Consider the following 19057-nt stretch of genomic DNA (forward strand, 5'->3'; position numbering starts at 1 on the left):
TTTCACAACGTAAATGTTTATTAATTTGCCGCGTTGCAATCGATGTGATATAGCTCATAAAATACGTTTTCAAGTCTTCACGAACCGGAAATGACGTGGCTGCAATACCAAATGCAACCACGCTGTGAATGTGATTTCATAATATCAGATTGGAAGATACATTAGCATCGATGTAGCGTTTTGAAGGATTTGGTCAGTTATTCCATTGTGGTCTACCTTTCAACGTGCAGACAATTTAAAAGTTGAAGATAGACCGGAGAGTTGAACTTACATCACCAACAATACTGATAATCTTCTTCGCGAAATAATATGATTGGAAACTGCCCTAGGCTTATGTCGGTAATGGACATAAGAATTAGGTACCCGGTGCCACATGTGTTTCAACACAGAAATAGTATGAGAAGAATTTTTTTGCCGTTTAGATTTTTTTCTTTCGATACAGTTAAATAATCCTCACAAGAAACTGAGTCGATCCACATTTTAAAAGATCATCAAAATGACTCTTTTTTTTTTAGGGACAACTCGTGCAGGGTCAACCCTGAAAGTAATTTAACCAAAATAGTTTTGACAAAAAGAGAGCAAATGGTTACTAAGTCAGTCTTTCTGTATGTCTTCTGGATTTGGATTTCCCCACACTATCGCAGTTTAAAAAACACTGTATATTGGCCATTTCGCTCGAAGTGGTATGGTACCACGACCGCAAAGCAAAAGCGAGCCTTGTAAACCGAAAGTACTTTTATATATATATATTCCCTTCTGTCATGTTGTCTAAAGCATATATATATATATATATATATATATATATATATATAATATATATCAGAAATACCTTATTTAAATGGAGTATGCTTTAGACAACATGACAGAAGGGAAAATATTAACATCAAGAATAACCAAGGCGAGATAATCAATAAATAATACGAAATATAACTATTGCTTTGTTGTCAACAAAATTGAATTATTTATTTTTGGAAATATATAATATTAACATTATAGTTAATTGGCAATATCGAGGACGTAGCCAATAGAGACGTAATCCTACGCATTTGTTTGAGTCCTCTTAATGATCTTTGTGATAAAATAGAATTTATTTAACTATAAATAAGTTGCAACTGAAATTAGTCAAATATCTGTTCCCGAGTCTTTTATTACCCACATGGAATTCAACTGTTTTATTTGGCCAATTTATTCATAATATATCAACGAAAATTGAGTTGTGTATGTCCACTAACAGCCGTTCCCAATATACCATCTACAGATAGAGATAAATTACTATCTTCTACTGTCAGTAATTAGCTGTCAATAATCTGAAGCTGTCCCAATATACCCGATAAGTCATGCTTATCGCCTTATATTGGGACGCCTGAATGGCAATTTCCAAACAAACTTCTATCGCTGGTAAGTTATACGTCGCCACATTGACAGACAGCGTGTACGGATATGGTAAATTACCGTCGATAAGTTTATTTTGACAGAAAAGTCAACGATAGTTTGGATTTTTATCTCAAGTAAGAGATAGACTGAATATTGGGAACGGCCGTAAGCTAACCTTTACTTATGTTATGTTTTTGACAATTGTTGCCGTGGTGATTTGATGGATTAACTAATGAGTAGGATAAAGTTGATTTTTTTTACTGATATTTACTGATAAAATATTATTCCATTAGTGTAGTTAGGTGGTATATTTGTTTGCAGTTTTAACGAATAGACAAAACATTACAAAATTAAATTACGTAATATTCTTCTGAATGTCACGGGAAAGTACACACACGTTATATGTGTCGATCGATACGTGGCGCCTTGTTTATTTTTAATACTGAAACAAATTTTGTGTGGCACACTGATAGTGTCAGGAAATTATATAAATTTAATCATAATCAGTCCTTTAAATAACTAAAAACATTGTAGGGCCGCCCACATTAATTCGAATTTTAATCGTATTTTAATTTATCCATATAATAATTCTGGTCTATGTACCATGAGAACATCATAATAAGTCATTTCATGTAAACACTTTTATTTATTTGTATATTGTATGGATGTGGTTGACTAGTGGCTGGTGTAGCTGACTAATCTTCTTTATTAAATTTTCAGTTTAAACCAGGATATTAAGAGCGGCGCGTGGTGCCCTAAACCTCAAATCACGACCGAGTCGACTGAGTGGCTGCAGATAAATCTGCATTCCGTGCATGTGATTACGGCAACTGGCACCCAGGGCCGCTTCGGTAACTCTCAGGGTGTCGAGTATGCTGAACTGTATATGTTGGAGTACTGGCGGCCGAAGTTGGGGAAATGGATCCGCTACAGATCTCAAGATGGACAAGAGGTACGATGTTTTATGCAGGGTGGTTATTTGAGAAGGGCGGTGATGGCCAAGTCGGAAACTACGAGACTTAGAGAAAAGTCGTGAAAGGAGTCATGCCCTCGATTTATAAGAAAACAATAACTGCATATTTGGTTTTTTAATTTTTTTTTTTGATCTCTTGGTGGAAATCGACCTGAATGATTTACCGATCTGAATGATACATCCAGTATTATTCGACGAATGGATCCTCTTGCTGATAAGGATCAATCTTTGCATGAATATGTATTACTAAAAATGTAACGAAATACTAAATTTCGAAAAAATCTTTCGGGTCGATTTCCGTCCAAAGATTTTCACGAGTTTTCGCTAAATCTCGTAGTTTCCGACTTGGCCATCACCCTTATTAAAACCACCCTATATTCTTGATAATTTTATGTATGTACATAGACACACAAGTAAGTTTGCAAGAAACTTTCATAACAATAATGTTAACAACAGGAACACACATAATCTTATAATGCATACTACTACTCGGCTCTTATAATGCCTACTACTCGGCTAAGTCGAGTTAGTAAGTATAGTGGGCGATGTTTTATAGTATTTAGTAGTAGCTTTTATAATATGATCCCAGAAAAACATATATATCAGATACGAAATTCAAAACAATTGTTAAAAAGCAGTCAAGTGCGAGTCGGACTCGCCCATGAAGGATTCCGTAGTAGCAAGTAAATTAGGAAATTAAATGTTTCTTTTTATATTCGAGTTGATTGAATGAAAGGTAAATTGAAGTTCTCGTTCAAAACAATTTTCGGTGGAAATTTACATAGATTGGCATGCTATTGGTATTTACATTACACTTGAATTTTTTGAAGTTCTGTAAACACCAGTGGGAGGCTCCTTTGTACAGGATGCCGGCTAGATTATGGGCTCCACAACGGTGCCTATTTCTGCCTTAAAGCAGGAATGTGTAAGCGTTACTGTGTTTCGTACTGAAGGGCGCCCTAGCTAGTGAAATTACTGGGCAAATGAGACTTAAATCTTATGTCTCAACGTGACGAGGGCAGTAGTGCTGCTCAGAAGTTCTTACTCAGGGTCTTATAAGAATCCTGAGCGGCACTGCATTGTATATGGGCAGTGCGTATCAATTACCGTGAGCTGAACGTACGGCTCGTCTCGTCACACACACATAAAAAAATACCACAGTAGGTTCCACGTATTCGTTACCTCTAACAAGCTAGATGTACGTGAAGTTGATAAACGAGATAACGCCCAAATATGAGCAATGTTTACAGCTGATAACAACATCTGTTACAAAACGGTAATGAAACAACTTACGGTACATGAGATGAATAAGCTTGCTGTGGCCGTAGTCACATTGGGCTTTATAATAATTATATTGGTTGATCTGGGCCGTTTCCTCTTGACGTATAACACTGGAAATAAGGGATTGCTTGTAACTAATTCTAGTAGGCTTCATAAGATACATACAGCTTTGAGGGTAAATGTACACATTTTTATAATAAAGTCCCAGCCACTGTTCAGGCATTATCTAAACATAAATTTAAATGATTTATTTAAAAATGGCTCTGTCGTAAATCCTAGTAGCCTAATCCACAGCTGAATATCTAAGTGATCGGATAGATAATCTGGGAGTAGATTATGACTATTTTATGTCAATAACAGTGACAGTACAATATTGTATATTTTATTAAAAAGAGCTCAAAAACGAATGCTGGGAGAATTTCTCGCACCTCTTCTTCTGTCTCAGAGCGCCATTTTTTTCCGAAACGGATGGTAGTGTTGAAAGTGACATCAAAAAGAATTCTAAAGGAATCAATTTTGAAAAAATAAATGTCTCTTATGTACACGGGCAGCAGAAGGTAGATTGCTCGTCCAATTATTAAGAATATTTTTATGACTTCCAAGACGGGCAATTAATTCGTCTCGTTATGCAGAGGAGCTTATTTAAAATCGTCAAAGATGTACTTAAAAAAAAATCAAAGTAATAAAGTGCCGTTTCTATTGAAGGTTTTCATTTGATTATTTCAATGAACTCTGATCGCCACTAAATAAGTAAAACCTATTTGTAGAATCAGATATATTCCTACGTCTTCAATTAATTAACGCAATAATATGAGGATAAAAGCTGATGATAACAAGTCCTTAATTGGTAAGAAGGAAATAGTTATTAGTTTTATTTTACACCTACTCGATCGCCTTCTTGTTGATGTGATAATTAGGCTGAAAATCTAAGAATTATTACGTACAAATATGAAAGTGGAAAAATAGTATGAAAGTCCTTGTTTATTTTTGGATATCTTTGCTGCTATATAAAGATGTAGGCTGAAATTACACCTTATATTTTATTGTTAATAATTTTAATATATTTTTACAGAAATTAAGTGGAAATACGAACACGTATTTGGAGAAGAAGAATCAGTTAGACCCGCCGATATGGGCATCGAAGATACGTTTTATACCGTACAGTTCACATCGGCGCACTGTATGTATGAGAGTTGAACTATACGGATGCTACTGGAGCGGTATGTTCATAACTTTCTTTCTTTCCTCCCCACGCAACAAATTGTAGACGAAGTACCCGCGCTGTTTTCCAAACGATATATGAAAGCGATGTCTTTAAAACTGTGGCTACAACACAGACATAGATCCAAGTAGATAATGCAAATCCCTCCGTCTGTATGAAAACCATGCGTGCCCTTTTTTTGGACCTACTGTGACTTCGTTAAAAATGCCAGTGCATCGAGCCTAATGTTTAGCCACTCACCTCATCATTAGTTGACTATGTATTATAAATCATAATAAAAATAAAATAAAAGCGTCATAGGAAGAAAGCTCCTCTTTTTGTCCTCTTTTTGACACGCGAAGTAGATACACTCGCGGCATCTATTTGGATCCATGTCTGTGAGCTACAACTTCCCTAAAATACGACAGTCTGGCAACCCCTTTGGTGTAGCAAGAGTGCATAGTGCGAGGATTATTATTTATGACCAGTTAAACCGCAGATCTTTTGTCGATCTATTTCATACAAGATACATGCTAGCTGATATGAGCCGGGGCTTGGGTTCGCTTATATTTTTAGTCATATATTGTGAAATATAGAATACAATTTATTAATATATAACCTGCCAAAAACCACAGAGGTTTGTCCGGCATGTTATATATATAAGTATAAATATATAGCTACGTGGAGAAAACAACATGTCGAATATTTTGTTTTTTTTTCTTTTTCCTATATGATATCGTCCATTTTTGTACGCTTTCATGTTGAGCTTTTTTGTGCATTTCGTACTTCGTACGAGAGCGTCATTAAAATGCGATAGGGTCATTACGGCCACGTACGTGTGGGACAAATATAAGACATCTTATAATTGTTGGTCAATTGACACTGGCTTGGCAAATTAAATTGGCTATGCGGCTGGCTGCTTGGCCACCCTGATTTGTTCAAGTCGTCTCAATTGACCTTTTAAATTGGTACACTTTGAATGCTATTTGAGTAATAAATTCTTGAAACGGAGAATGAGTGGGTTATGTTAAGCCGTGATTGTTATAGATCAACCGTATATAAAATCCACTGTTAGTGCAGCGCAAGAGCGATAATGTATAAACATTTGAATTCCGGGGCAACCTGTCACTGATGACAATGGATGGGTGACAATTCAAGAGATATAATCGATGTTATGAGCTGCCTTGAAATGTATAATATGAAACTTTATCATTTCAATATGTCATTGAGCTTCATTTCAAAATTGTTTTATTGTAATTTTCACATAAATAACTTAGCACTTCTTATAATATGGAAGTAGAATGGAAACGAGTGCTATTATGATTATAATATTGAACTTATATAAAATTATAAAATCTTTAAAGATCTTAATATTTCTGCCTTGAAGCAGTAATGTGTAAGCATTACTGTGATTCGGTCTGAAGGGCGCCGTAGCTAGTGAAATTACTGGGCAAATGATACGTAACATCTTATGTCTCAAGGTCACGAGCGCACTTGTAGTGCCACTAAGAATTTTTGGAGTTCTTCAAGTATCCTGAGCGGCACTGCATTGTAATGGACAGGACGTATCAATTACCATCAGCTGAACGTCCTCCTCGTCTCGTCCCTTATTTTCATAAAAAAAATTAATACCGGGTAGTTAACTTATAAGCTAACGGAGACATTGTTATAAATGGGCGATTAAGCAGACATCCTATCAAAAAGTGAGAGCTATGACCGGACTCCGAATTGGTTATTAAAAGTTTTGTCATTTAAACATTCCTGATCATTCTGTTGTTGTTTTTTAAAAGGTGTGTGACAATAGTTTCCTCACTTTCCGCAGGTTTGCTCCTTTTTACACGCTTTTTATTAGCTTCACCTGTATGTATCATTGTTTGTAACCGACTCATTTGGGCGCGATTTTGACCCACGTTAAGCGGCCAGATTTGGTTCAAACTTCTTAGATTTATCGAGGACCGATGACAATGAATTAATTTGATAAAATTATTCCACTTTTCAATTTGCCTAATAAGATTTTTGTTAATGTATATAATTTTTTCATCTTTCGTCGATAAGGCAGGAATTGATGTTCATTTTAATTTTCAATCATTATCTTTTGAACCAAAGCGTGTTTTTTTAGGTTTTTTAACTACAAGATTACATTAAAAATTTCGTTGTGTGTCGTAGCGTAAAAATTGGAACAAAAAATGACATGAATGTTATAACGCCCGGGTAATACCCACTGCGATATCGTGTTGCATGGAAGCCGCTAAAAAGTGTAGGAAATAATTCCCTATAATGCCCTATAATAACACTTTGAGTTTTTTTTAATTGTTTTCACGTACTGCGTTTCTTGAAACTAACGCGATATCAATCTTTAAAACTCACACTACAGGCTAATGTGACGTAAACAATTTCATTTTAATAATCATTTTTATAACACGTCACTGTTTTTACTTAATGTTGGCTTTATAAATAATCAGATGATAAATGTGACTTAGTTTTCACCCTTCGCACTTGATATCCTGTAGTATGCTTGAATAAATTATTCAACATATTTTTTTTAATTAACTAAAAAGGAAATTGTGGTTCTCATACGACTAATTAGTTTTTCTTCGTGTTGTTTAATACATATTTTAAATAATAATAATAAAAAAGACACAGTCTTCCACAAATTATATTGCCCCAAACTAGGCATAGCCATACATAAATACAAATAAACATCCATGACTCGGAAAGAAACATTCATATTCATCATATAAATGATTGCACCTACCGGGATTCGAACCCGGGACCTCTAGCTCAGTAGGGAGGGTCACTGACCATTGGGCTATGTAAATAAATGTATATTTGTTCAGGACCCAAAGACAGATAAATTTAAATATATTCGCCGAGGTTTAAAATATAAAAGATGAGTTAAGTGTCTAACTTGCGATTTAAAATACCTTAATATTCATTACCAGTTCAGAAATTAATAAAAAAAATACAGCAATTAAACTGCATAAAGAATGAAACATCTAATTATGAGGTGAATAAATCGAGTAAAATAACGACTAAGAAAAAAACGTTAAGGCGAATTATAACCCTTTCCTTTTTAAAAGTTTGTTAAAAAAGCCGTTGTGTGGTTTTAAGAAACTTTTTCAAAATGACATATCAGCATTATAATCTAAAGAAAAGAGAAACAAATTTATAAAAATGATGCTTTTCTAGTATTCATAAAATAAAAATATAATATAATTAAATAAAACCGTTTTATGGGTGGTGTTTGAACCCCCTACTCCCTCTCTGGACCTAAGTGTGAGAGAGAGGTAGCTAAGTCCACACCACTTGGCCAGCCTGCTTTGAATATAGGAGTTAAAATTAATGAATTTATCCCTATTCAGCGGCGGGCTGTAATGCAACATGCAATAGATGGACGAAAAAATTTGAGGCGATGGAATAAAAGTTTCACTTTAATAATACAATTCCTTATCTTGGTTCTTTAAAGTTTTAAAACTCCTAATGAGTTTTTTTTTACAGTCGGTATCGTATCATACTCGATGCCCAAGGGTAACAGGCGCAGCAACGGCGTGGAATTAACAGATGTGATATACGACGGACAATGGGGGGATGACTTATTGCGAGGTGGTCTGGGGCAGCTAGTTGATGGCCAGTTTGGTGGTGATGAGATCAGAGAGGCTGCGAAGAATTCTGCTTGGGTCGGGTGGCGAAATGATACTAAACCACCTGTTCTCACGTTCGAGTTTGATAAAATCAGGGAGTTTAGTGCAGTGCATCTTTATTGTAATAACAAGTTTATGAGAGATGTTCAGGTGAGTTGATAAAAAATAAAGTTGAGAGCGAAAGTCACAAAGTATTAAATAATAATTAGCGCCACACTCATATTAACTTCAACGTCACCTGGATATGCCTTCGGCCAATTAAGGCGACACTAAATGCCAGCGACCTTGAGCGATATGAGTTCACGGCTGCCGGCCCGCCATCTATGTAACAAAGCCAATATTTTCAATATTCTTGCGTGGAAAACAGTTTATATGCTTACAATCCTCGTTATTCACTACTAATCTGAATAAATGAACCTACACAAAACAGTAGAAGCTATAAGAATAACTTTGCTGAGAGAAGTACCAAAAAAATGCGTCACGCCATGCCAAAAAACTTGTTTAACTTCAAAGAAAAGTGGTAGTTCAAAAAGGCTCAGCAGTGTTAACTATGTATAACCAACAGCAATCATTAGCAACCTACAAATAAGACTTAATATAATATGTGTAACAGGATTAAGTAGTGTTGTCTAAAAACACCATGTTTGCGTGTTTTCTGCTTACTCTTCGCCTTAAAGGTTTTGAGCCAACATTCGTTCACCTGCAACCAAATAGTGCAATGTCTTTGCGCGGTGATTGGTTAGCTTACACGACATGGGTTCCTTCAAGATAAGCGTAAATCGTATTCATCTCGTTCACTCGACCAATCGTGATTTTGAAAACATGTTTCAATGTCAGTAAAAACATTTCCAATCAGTTCTTCTTTAAAAGCCTCTAAATTGAATTGTTTTTCATTAATGAAATGATGATCAACTGGCAACATTCTACTTCCTATTTCCAACAGATAATTACTGACAGGAGAAGGTTTTAATTTATCTCTATCTGTAGATAGTATATTGAGAACGGCCGTTAATAAATGTCTCTCATTTACTTCCCGTGTTAATAAAACATACAATTTTCAGGTGTTCTCCGAAGCTATTGTAACGTTTTCGATTGGCGGGAGACATTTTCAAGACGATCCGATTCACTACACAACAGTGACCGATAATATTTTCGAGAACTCGCGCAATGTTACAATCAAACTGCACCACCGTATCGGGAAGTGGGTTCGAATCCAGTTGCATTTCTCAGCAAGGTGGATACTGATCAGTGAAGTGGTGTTTGATTCAGGTAAGCCTTTGACTTGTTACATTTATAATACACCAATATTTATATTACATAAAATACAACATTAAATAATTTTATTTGCAGTCGCAATGTAGCGGTTTATTTACACTCCCTTGTTTCGATTTGAAGTATGTGAATGTCGCCTGATGCACTATTCCTCAGGATGACGGGCGCAAAACGATGTGGTCGGGGTTTTAGTGACTTGTTTCACATGTAACTCTAATGAGGCAGATGATACCGCTTTAAAACAAGCGGGTCAGCTCATCATTGCGTCATTTATTCTCATTAAAAAACAAGGATGGCCACGGGTTGCCTTCTGGAATATAAAAATAATATAACTAGCTATAAAAGCGTTGGTATTTGCTTAAAATATTGTCAGTTAATATATAACTTTTCAAGTAATTAGTGGAATGCTTAATTTTTTACTATTATCATAAAACAGCTTTCATTACCGATGGTTATATTGGTCCACAGACGAGACATACCTCGCTTTTAAGAATTTTAGTAGGAAAACAAATTCGCCAAACGTACGGTACGGGAGAGATCGGCTAGTTTTCATTGGATTGTTCAAAGACTTGGCAAAGTTACCAATGTCAGTGACAACTCATTAGTGATGGACGATATTCATATATAAATAATCTATAACTATGAATTGGTTCAATCGCGCTCACTCGCGTAACCAAACTGATACCGACACGCGTGCCGGGACAGTTTGTAAGCCCAGCCCACTACGCGATAGTTTTATTTGCTCTATTTAAAGCATCAAAAATGCTTCCATGTTTTATATGCGATTCACTGATTACAGTATAAGAGAATAATAAAGACACATGTCAATTATCATACAAGATATTCAACATAATTAAATCAATTAATAATCAAACTAATTCCGATCTAAAGTATTAGGAGCCAACATACCTACATACCCTCATACATACATTATACATACTTACAGTACACAACTTACAATATAAAAAATTGTGTGTGTACTTATGTATGCACGCAAGAAGTTATACTTCTTTGGCCTACCAAAGCAAAAAAAAATACGTATTCCTCGTGTCATTCTACGTTTGTAGAAAGAACAATATTGTAGAAATCTTGCAATTATGACAATTATTATATAACGAATACGGCCGTACGGGCTTGAACCCTTTGCCTATCCTAATAATGGACGAAGAAACAAAAAAAAAACGAATGTCGCAAACGTCATAAAATTTTAGGAACCAACTTCACCCTGTTACTTTTTAATTTTTTCATAACGCGCCTTTAGAAGTATAACTAAAAATTGCCTTTGTATTTGGCGTACTTTATAAATTATTATTTGTCACATTGAATGTTCCTATTTCAGATGTCGCACAGGGTAACTACACTCCCGAGAATTCAAAACCTACCGTCGGCAAGGATAAATCGAAAAAGACACTGCCCAGTAACGTTCCTATATCCACTGCAAATCAGGACGACCCACTATACATGGCGATTGTGATCGGAGTTCTAACAGCTCTAGTGATATTATTAATAGTTGCTGTAATCCTCATTGTACATAGACACCGACATAGGAAATGTTTCGCGTCACCTTCAGCAAAAACGACGATTGCCCAACGTGCTGTGTCAGAGAATTATAACCCTTGCGGTACATCAATGTTGCCGGATAATAAGATAATAATCGATTGCGGACTAGATGTTAAGTCTGATGAATATCAGGAGCCATATCAAGCGCTGAAATGCGCGCCATACTTTAGCTATAGTACAGTATTACTAGAGATGAAAGATTTCGTTAAGGATTCCAATACAGCTTTGTCAGGTTAGTTGCGTATTTTTTTAATTTATTTAGTGGCACGGGATGCAAGTCATAGGCCAGAATTATCCTTTTACTGACAGTTGTCGGCTATATAGTCAACCTTTTGCATATTCTTGGTTTATTCTTAGGTATAACTTTATACCAAGTTTATTTGTAAGGTTAAATTTCAAATCAAAGGTAGAAACTGTAGATTAATAATTATATTATTTGTCCAACAGATAGTTCTAACTACGATTACGCGGTACCGGAGTTAAGTTCAGCCCCGCTGCTAACAAAGCGCCGGCTAGGTGATAACCTTTCAGACAGAGCAACTGAGTTAATGAGTGATCACTTTGAGAAGATGTCGGATTTGGAAGCGAGAAGATCGGCCGCTGGCTCGATCCGGTCCAAACATTCCCATTCAACTCGGGTGAATATATATTATTTATATATTTGTCTTTAATTTCTTCGTTGCGTTCGGATATTTCTGTTGGGCTTATGTGGCAAAACTCACTAACGGATCTATATTTAATATAGTTTAACCCCCTTATTCATAATAGTCTGCTAACTTAAGGCATTGCTAATTCTCACTCTGTCTTCTTCTATTGACCTAAGTCAGAATGAGAAAAAACACTCCTTAGCGGCTGTATTAAGTTAGCGAACCATTATGAATAAGGGGGTAAGAATATAAATTTCTTTTATTTCTTTTAGCACTTTGTTTTTTGAATTTCCTTAGTGTGTTCAACTTTGATAATTTATACGTCTAGGCAGACATGTCGAAAAAAAATATAACATCAAAAAAGTTAACATCTATTTATCTATTTATTAATTAAAACAAAGTACCGCGAGTGTAAGCTATCATGCACGCGTAAATAACAAACCTGGCCTGTTGTTATGCGTTGCCTAACAGCAAGAGGCTATATGTAGTCGTGTAAGTTATCAATGGAATCGAAATTGGAAATTCATGTACTTATATTGAATGAATGTTAATTGTTATAGTCGCCAAGTCAACAAGAGGTGCTGATAGATTTGAAGCGACGCCTTGAAACTACTAATGTGATCGAGTTTCCGAGACACAGACTGAGAATGATCTCGAAGTTAGCTGAGGGTGCATTTGGAACTGTAAGTCGTTAATCTGTAAACATTACTGTGTTTTGTAATAATAAAATTATATGTAAGCATTACATGATTGTGTCTAAAGGGCGCCGTAGCTAGAGAAATTACTGGGCCAATGAGACTTAAAATCCTATGTATCAACGTGACGAGCGCATTAGTGGTGCCGCTCAGACATGCGTTTTTTGTCTATTTTGTTATGTTTATGACTATATTAATGGGAGCATGCTGCAAATTACATTCTTAAAAGTGCGGGTATTAACAAATAAATAAAGATAATTCAATAAAATTAACGAAAGCATTCATAATTTCAAGAGAAAACTTGAAAACGTGAGTATAAATGTTAAGGGCAATACCAAAACCATGAGTAATCTTTCATTTATTTCGGTTTACTTAGTATTACCTAGGCTGTTTGAGTGAAGCCCGAAAATTAAGTTAAAACCAATATGTACTCGGCTACTATACCCAAATACTCCTTAACCAAGCAACATATATAGACCTTAACAAGCAATATATATATATATATATATATATGTAATGAAAATGGTCTTTGTTTGAGGCTCAATCACGCCTAAGCCATTGATCGTATCGACATAAAACTACCACCGTTCGATGCAAAATTTATCCTAGATGGTTTATGGCTATTTTTTATTGTATTTGTAATAAAAATAATAAAATTTAATTTATTTCCTAATAAAATTCGTCCAGCTAAGCGGGCGGGAACGGCTAGTTATATTATATTTTTATATTTATCGGATGATTTTTATTAAATAGTGAAAGATTATATGTAATAAGTAACTAAATTTAACCTCTTTTCAATGTTATATAATGAATCTTCTGTATATAAATAAATTTAACCTATAATATTGTTAAAAATTTGTATAACAGTAAATTTAACAGCAATAATGCATTATATTCTTGATTTTATATCAATAAAATATTTTTGACTTGACTTTGACTTTCACTATTTCTCAGGTATATGTGGCTGAAGCAGACGGGGTTCCAGAGTACAATGGTACAGTAACGTCAGAGAATCGCTTGGTGGCCGTCAAGTTCCTCTGTCACGACGCCTCGCTTAAGGAGAGGTATATCATGTATGAAAATATTCTACATTTACAGCACTTGTCGGAGTTAAAATAGCCAAATTAACTATAACAAAAGCTATGTTAGTTGACATATAATATTTTGATGGAATTTCGTATTTTATGTTATTCATTTGTTATACAATCTGGCTATCTTACAAAATCTGACTTTCCCCGCACATTGACCCCTAATCCTTACTTACACAAATTAATGAAGGAAAATGTGAACACTTCCTGGAAAAATACGTCAGTGTTCTAACAGTTTTAAAATATTTTTCAAAGATTCTTGGAATTCTACCACCTTATATATAGGGTAGTAATAAGTAGATAATAAAGTACATATAAATATACCTACCGTATTTTTAGGTACTGCGACTACAAATCTGATTGAATTGTTTGGTATGAGCAAATTTAAGTTTATGAAATAAAATAAAATGTTTTATGAGACAAATAATTCAATGTATTTGAATAATCTTATACTAAGAACTATAAGGTTAACCCGTCAAATATTTCTTGGTTTATTATAAAGCAGTACCGAAAACAACAATAATATTTGCAGATTTGTAGTCAATAGTACCTGAAAGTAACGGGTTAAACTTCAAAAATGTAATATTAAATATTTTATTATTGAATGTTATTACAACAATTTTATATTTGATTTTTCCAGGCATCCATCGACTTGTCTAAGTTTGAGGACATTTTGTATTTAATATTTTATATCGATGTCTTCTTTCTCTATGGACTCTAAAACGGATGCATCGATTTTAATGTTATTTTCAGATAAATATTTCGACTAGAACTGCAAGTGTTTCTATAATTTTTATTATATTTCATAACATACACTACTTGATAAAGTTATTTGATAGTTCTTAATCTTATCCAGTTGCCCGTTGGTAAAAAATTAGACCCATTGCTTGGGAGTTAATCCGAATTCCACATAACCGGATTAGGTTATCAGGCAGCAAAAAGCACATCCTTATTGCAGTAGTTTTTTTAAGGAAATAACAGGACAAAGCGAGCGTACCGTACGCGTCAGCCGATGTTAAGTGATCTCCGCCGCCCACGTTCTCTTGCAACACCATAGGAGCGTTGCCGGCCCTAACACATGGTGCACGTGCTTTTTATTTAATGTCGTATCATCCCGGAAACACCGCACAAGAAAGCTCATTCCACAGCTTTGTAGTATGTGGAAGAAAGTTCCTTGAAAACTGCACTGTGGAGGAACGCCACACATATATATTTTTTTTAATATATTTATTTAAAACGTTACAAATTTATATAAATATAACAGCAAACCACAAATCACGAAGATTTGTCCGGATTGCTAACATGACTTGAGTTTGTAATGATAATTAAAATAATAACAGAAAAAACTTAGTAAGTACATACACAAAGTTTACCTGTCTCGCTGATTCATATCTCTATGCGAAAACGGGACACCGCTATCTTTCGATCGCGCTATTCCATCGCACACGCACAGCGTACATATACATTTGGTGGGGATGATATCCTAATTTGTGGCGTGTCGTGTATCAGGTATTCATATTTGTCATTTACAAACAGGGAGGAGTTTGAGAGAGATGTTCGTATATTGGCTGCTCTGTCGTCGCCTCACTTGGCGCGAGTTCTTGGTGCTTGTCGATCGCCACCGTTAGCGGTCGTTCTAGAGTATTTAGAGTTGGGTAAGTGAGTGAGATTTTCACGTTAAATAGATTATTTAGACATAATCAATGAGAGACGAGACAAAGTTAAGTTAGAAAACATTACGAGTCAGACAAAATTTAAAAACGCACACAAGCTCTGTCAAAAGCAAAAGTGGAAATGGACTGGACACATTCTGAGGGAAAAGAAAGAGAAATGGACAAAAACCGTAACAGAATGGTATCCAAGAGACGGGAAACGAAGGAAAGGTAGACAGATTAGAAGGTGGGAAGACTTTAAAAGGAAAGCAGGACCGAACTGGAGGAGAGTAGCCAGAGACCGAATAAGGTGGAAGTCTTTACAGGAGGCCTTGAGCCAGGAGGAGACAAAGGCCTATTTAAATAATGAGAATATGAAATAAATATTATACTTATTATGTAGTCAGAAAAACTTTATATCAAATTTCAATGCGTACCAATATGTGAAAATAAATAAAAATTGTTGAAAAATCAAAAATACATGCCTCACATTAAAATATACAATACTAGCTAATCCAGTAAACGTTGTATTGTCATATAAATGAGTAAAAAAAATCAATAGTTAAAATTTTTGGGGTAAAATTTAAAACATATTTTTATTTTATTTTTATTACTGAAAAATAGATGACGACCGATTCTCAGACCTACCAAATATATTGTAAATAAAATTTATCGTACTACAGTAATTATTATATTCGATTGCCATGCCATTGCCAATTATGAACTGCAACAATGAAAAAAAAAATAATCAATATAAATACTTTATTATTTTTTATATATAAATATATTATCAATCACCACCATATATACAAATAAAAATTATTTAATTTGTATCAATGTAAAACAGGTGATGTGAGGAATACCGAAATTCCATAATCTTTTTCTTATATATAAAATTCTCGTGACACAATGTTACCTTACTCCTCCGAAACGGTTTTACTGATTTTCACCAAATTTTATATGCATATTCGGTAAATCTGAGAATCGGCTACTATCTATTTTTCATCCCCCTAAATGTTAAGGGTAGTCCACCCCAAATTTTTTTTTTTAATTTTTGACTATTTTTTTAATTTTTATTTTATTATGATTCAGCATTGAAAAATACATACAAATTAATAATTTTCGCCCTTCTACGATCTACAAGTATTTTTGTATACGATTTTTATATTATTTAGCTGACCCAGCAAACGTTGTATTGCCATATAAAGAAGTAATGAGATAGATATCAAAAGTTATAATATTAGGGGTATAAAAAATAGATTCTAGAAAAAATTTATGATTCTTCGTTGGTTGTCAAAATATATTATAGTTGCGTGCAGAAATTTAATTTGTACAAAACTTAAGATTTATCAATCTACATAAAAATAATCTGATAACATTAGTTAACAACTGTAGTTAATCTACCAACTATAGGTAGCTAAAATTAAGTTAGTTTTTTACCTTCGAAGAAAGTTAGAAAGATCTAAAGATTCTGATTAGTTATTCATTTTAAACTATTCTTTCGATTTGATTTCTGAACGACGGGGGACACATCAAAGGAAAAACAAAATTGTTGTTTCATTAAATTCCGAGCATTTCATATTTATTCACCATTTAAACCTTCTCTGGACAAATAATTCAAGACCAAAATTAGCCAAATCGGTCCAGCTGTTCTCGAGTTTTAGCGAGACTAACGAACAGCAAATCATTTTTATATAGATAGATTTATATATAGAGTGCGCTCATTATAATGTTTCACTCTTGTATTTCTCTTCATACACACCATAAGATAAAATCTTCAATGTCATCCGGTTTTCAGCAGCATTTCCGCTAAATGTCCTGATTATAATGTTATTCCTTTATTATATTAGAAGAGACAAACGTAGTTAAGTAAGTTTCACATGAATCTTATTTTTAAAACTTTAAAACTTGTTATAGCAAATCCTTTAGTTACGTCCCTTCAAGATTCCTCAGGTATTGTGTTCACTTTATTTTACTTTTATTGATGAATAGTAATACAAAAGTTAATTATTGTTGTACAGGCGATCTCTGCACATTCCTTCGCACCACATTACCACCGTCGATGCCCACTTTGCTACACATCGCCGTTCAGATTTCAGCGGGCATGCAATACTTGGAATCGTTAAATTTCGTGCACAGGGACTTGGCAGCGAGGTAGATATATTGTGTATTGTTTGCTATTCATATCAGCGTTCAGAACGATTCAAAGCTTTTGTATAATTATACTAATTTATATTTAACTAAAATTTATTACAAATTACAACAATTACAAATTTATTACATACGGGCACTCTAATCCTATGTTCATTTCATTCATTGTCATAAACATGCTATTGTTAATATCTTACTATGTTAATATCGCTCTATATTAGCTTCACTTGTATGTTTGTTTGTAACTGACTCCTTTAGACGTGATTTTGACCCACTTTAAACCGCCATATTTCATTCAAACTTTGTAGATTTATGGAGGACCGATGACAATACACTGATTTGATATATAGATTATAAATAAATCACTCATAAGCGCCATCTAGTAATTTATTGCAAACTACAAAGGAACCGCGCGACATATAAAGAAAGTTCCACAAAATTATAGTATTTAATTCGTTTAGTAGCGAATAGATGGCGGTGAATTTGTATTTCATGCCATCTAGCAGCATTTTAATAAACTCTTAAGGCAATTATGAAATGATATCATGGAAAGTACGCGTATACAAGTGGTTCTGTAATGATGAAGTAATGTTTTTATTTATGAAAAGATGGCGCTGTTTAAGTAATCCTTTTCCATTATAAATTATTAATGCGTGATTTAAGTGAGCTAATTAAAGAGGTAGTTCGGTATTCTCCGGTTAGCTGAATTAAGTGATATTTCAATATAACTAAAATATTTTTATTCGCAAATATTAAAATCCCTTCATTAAATCTAAAAAAATTAACTTAAAACTGAAAAATAAATAATAGTTTAAAAAAACTTAAAAACACGCTTTATATAAAATTCAACTAAGAAGTAGAAAATATATTTTAATAAGTTTAAATTGACTACTTGTGAATTTTATATAAAACGTGTTTTTTAGTTTTTTTTTTTAATTATTTTTTAGCTTTTTTTTGTTTTATTTCTATAGGCAGTCTATATAATTGCCTGTTATTGTATAGTTCTATGACCAATCACACATTATGTACACAGTACGCTTGTCTGTTAAATGTTATTATTATGTTGTTTCACTTTCAGAAATATTCTAGTCGGCAAGGGGTATCAAGTGAAGATAAGCGACTTTGGCACGGATAACGACCTTTATGCATGTGATTATTACAAGGCAGAGGGCAGAATACCACTGCCGTTACGCTGGGCTGCATGGGAATCGGTGTTTGGGGGAAAGTATACTACGAAGAGTGATGTTTGGGCTTTCGCGGTAACACTGCACGAAATATTTACCGTCTGCAGGAGACGGCCCTACGAACATCTGACGGACTCCGAGGTAAATGTCGAGTTACCCTATTCCTATATTTTTAACGTTTCAAAGTCAAATAAACTTTATTCAATTAGATTTAAAATAAGCGTCATAAGATATTTCGAGCAGTTGCTCGCAATAGAACGGTACGAATCGATACTGTGGTACAAATATGTAAAAATATGCTAGGGCTGTCAACAACATCCGAAGCACATCGCAGATTG

At 34.2% G+C, this 19057-nt stretch overlaps 1 protein-coding gene across 2 annotated transcripts in view; it reads left to right on the forward strand.

The window, feature by feature from the left end:
• The window catches only part of LOC126978735 (discoidin domain-containing receptor 2-like), a 92967-nt gene that overhangs the window by 66865 nt on the left and 7045 nt on the right, over window positions 1-19057 (forward strand). The window contains exons 4-14 of one of the 2 annotated variants that reach the window (XM_050827779.1): window positions 2095-2326; window positions 4701-4848; window positions 8328-8620; window positions 9532-9739; window positions 11082-11534; window positions 11750-11940; window positions 12510-12632; window positions 13599-13717; window positions 15269-15387; window positions 17406-17538; window positions 18614-18860. In XM_050827779.1, coding sequence (XP_050683736.1) covers window positions 2095-2326; window positions 4701-4848; window positions 8328-8620; window positions 9532-9739; window positions 11082-11534; window positions 11750-11940; window positions 12510-12632; window positions 13599-13717; window positions 15269-15387; window positions 17406-17538; window positions 18614-18860 — 2266 coding nt within the window. The remainder of the gene's footprint in view (window positions 1-2094; window positions 2327-4700; window positions 4849-8327; window positions 8621-9531; window positions 9740-11081; window positions 11535-11749; window positions 11941-12509; window positions 12633-13598; window positions 13718-15268; window positions 15388-17405; window positions 17539-18613; window positions 18861-19057) is intronic. The other variant, XM_050827780.1, reaches the window with a different exon arrangement.

The sequence above is a fragment of the Leptidea sinapis genome, chromosome Z (assembly GCF_905404315.1).
Source record: "Leptidea sinapis chromosome Z, ilLepSina1.1, whole genome shotgun sequence".
NCBI classification, from domain to species: domain Eukaryota; kingdom Metazoa; phylum Arthropoda; class Insecta; order Lepidoptera; family Pieridae; genus Leptidea; species Leptidea sinapis.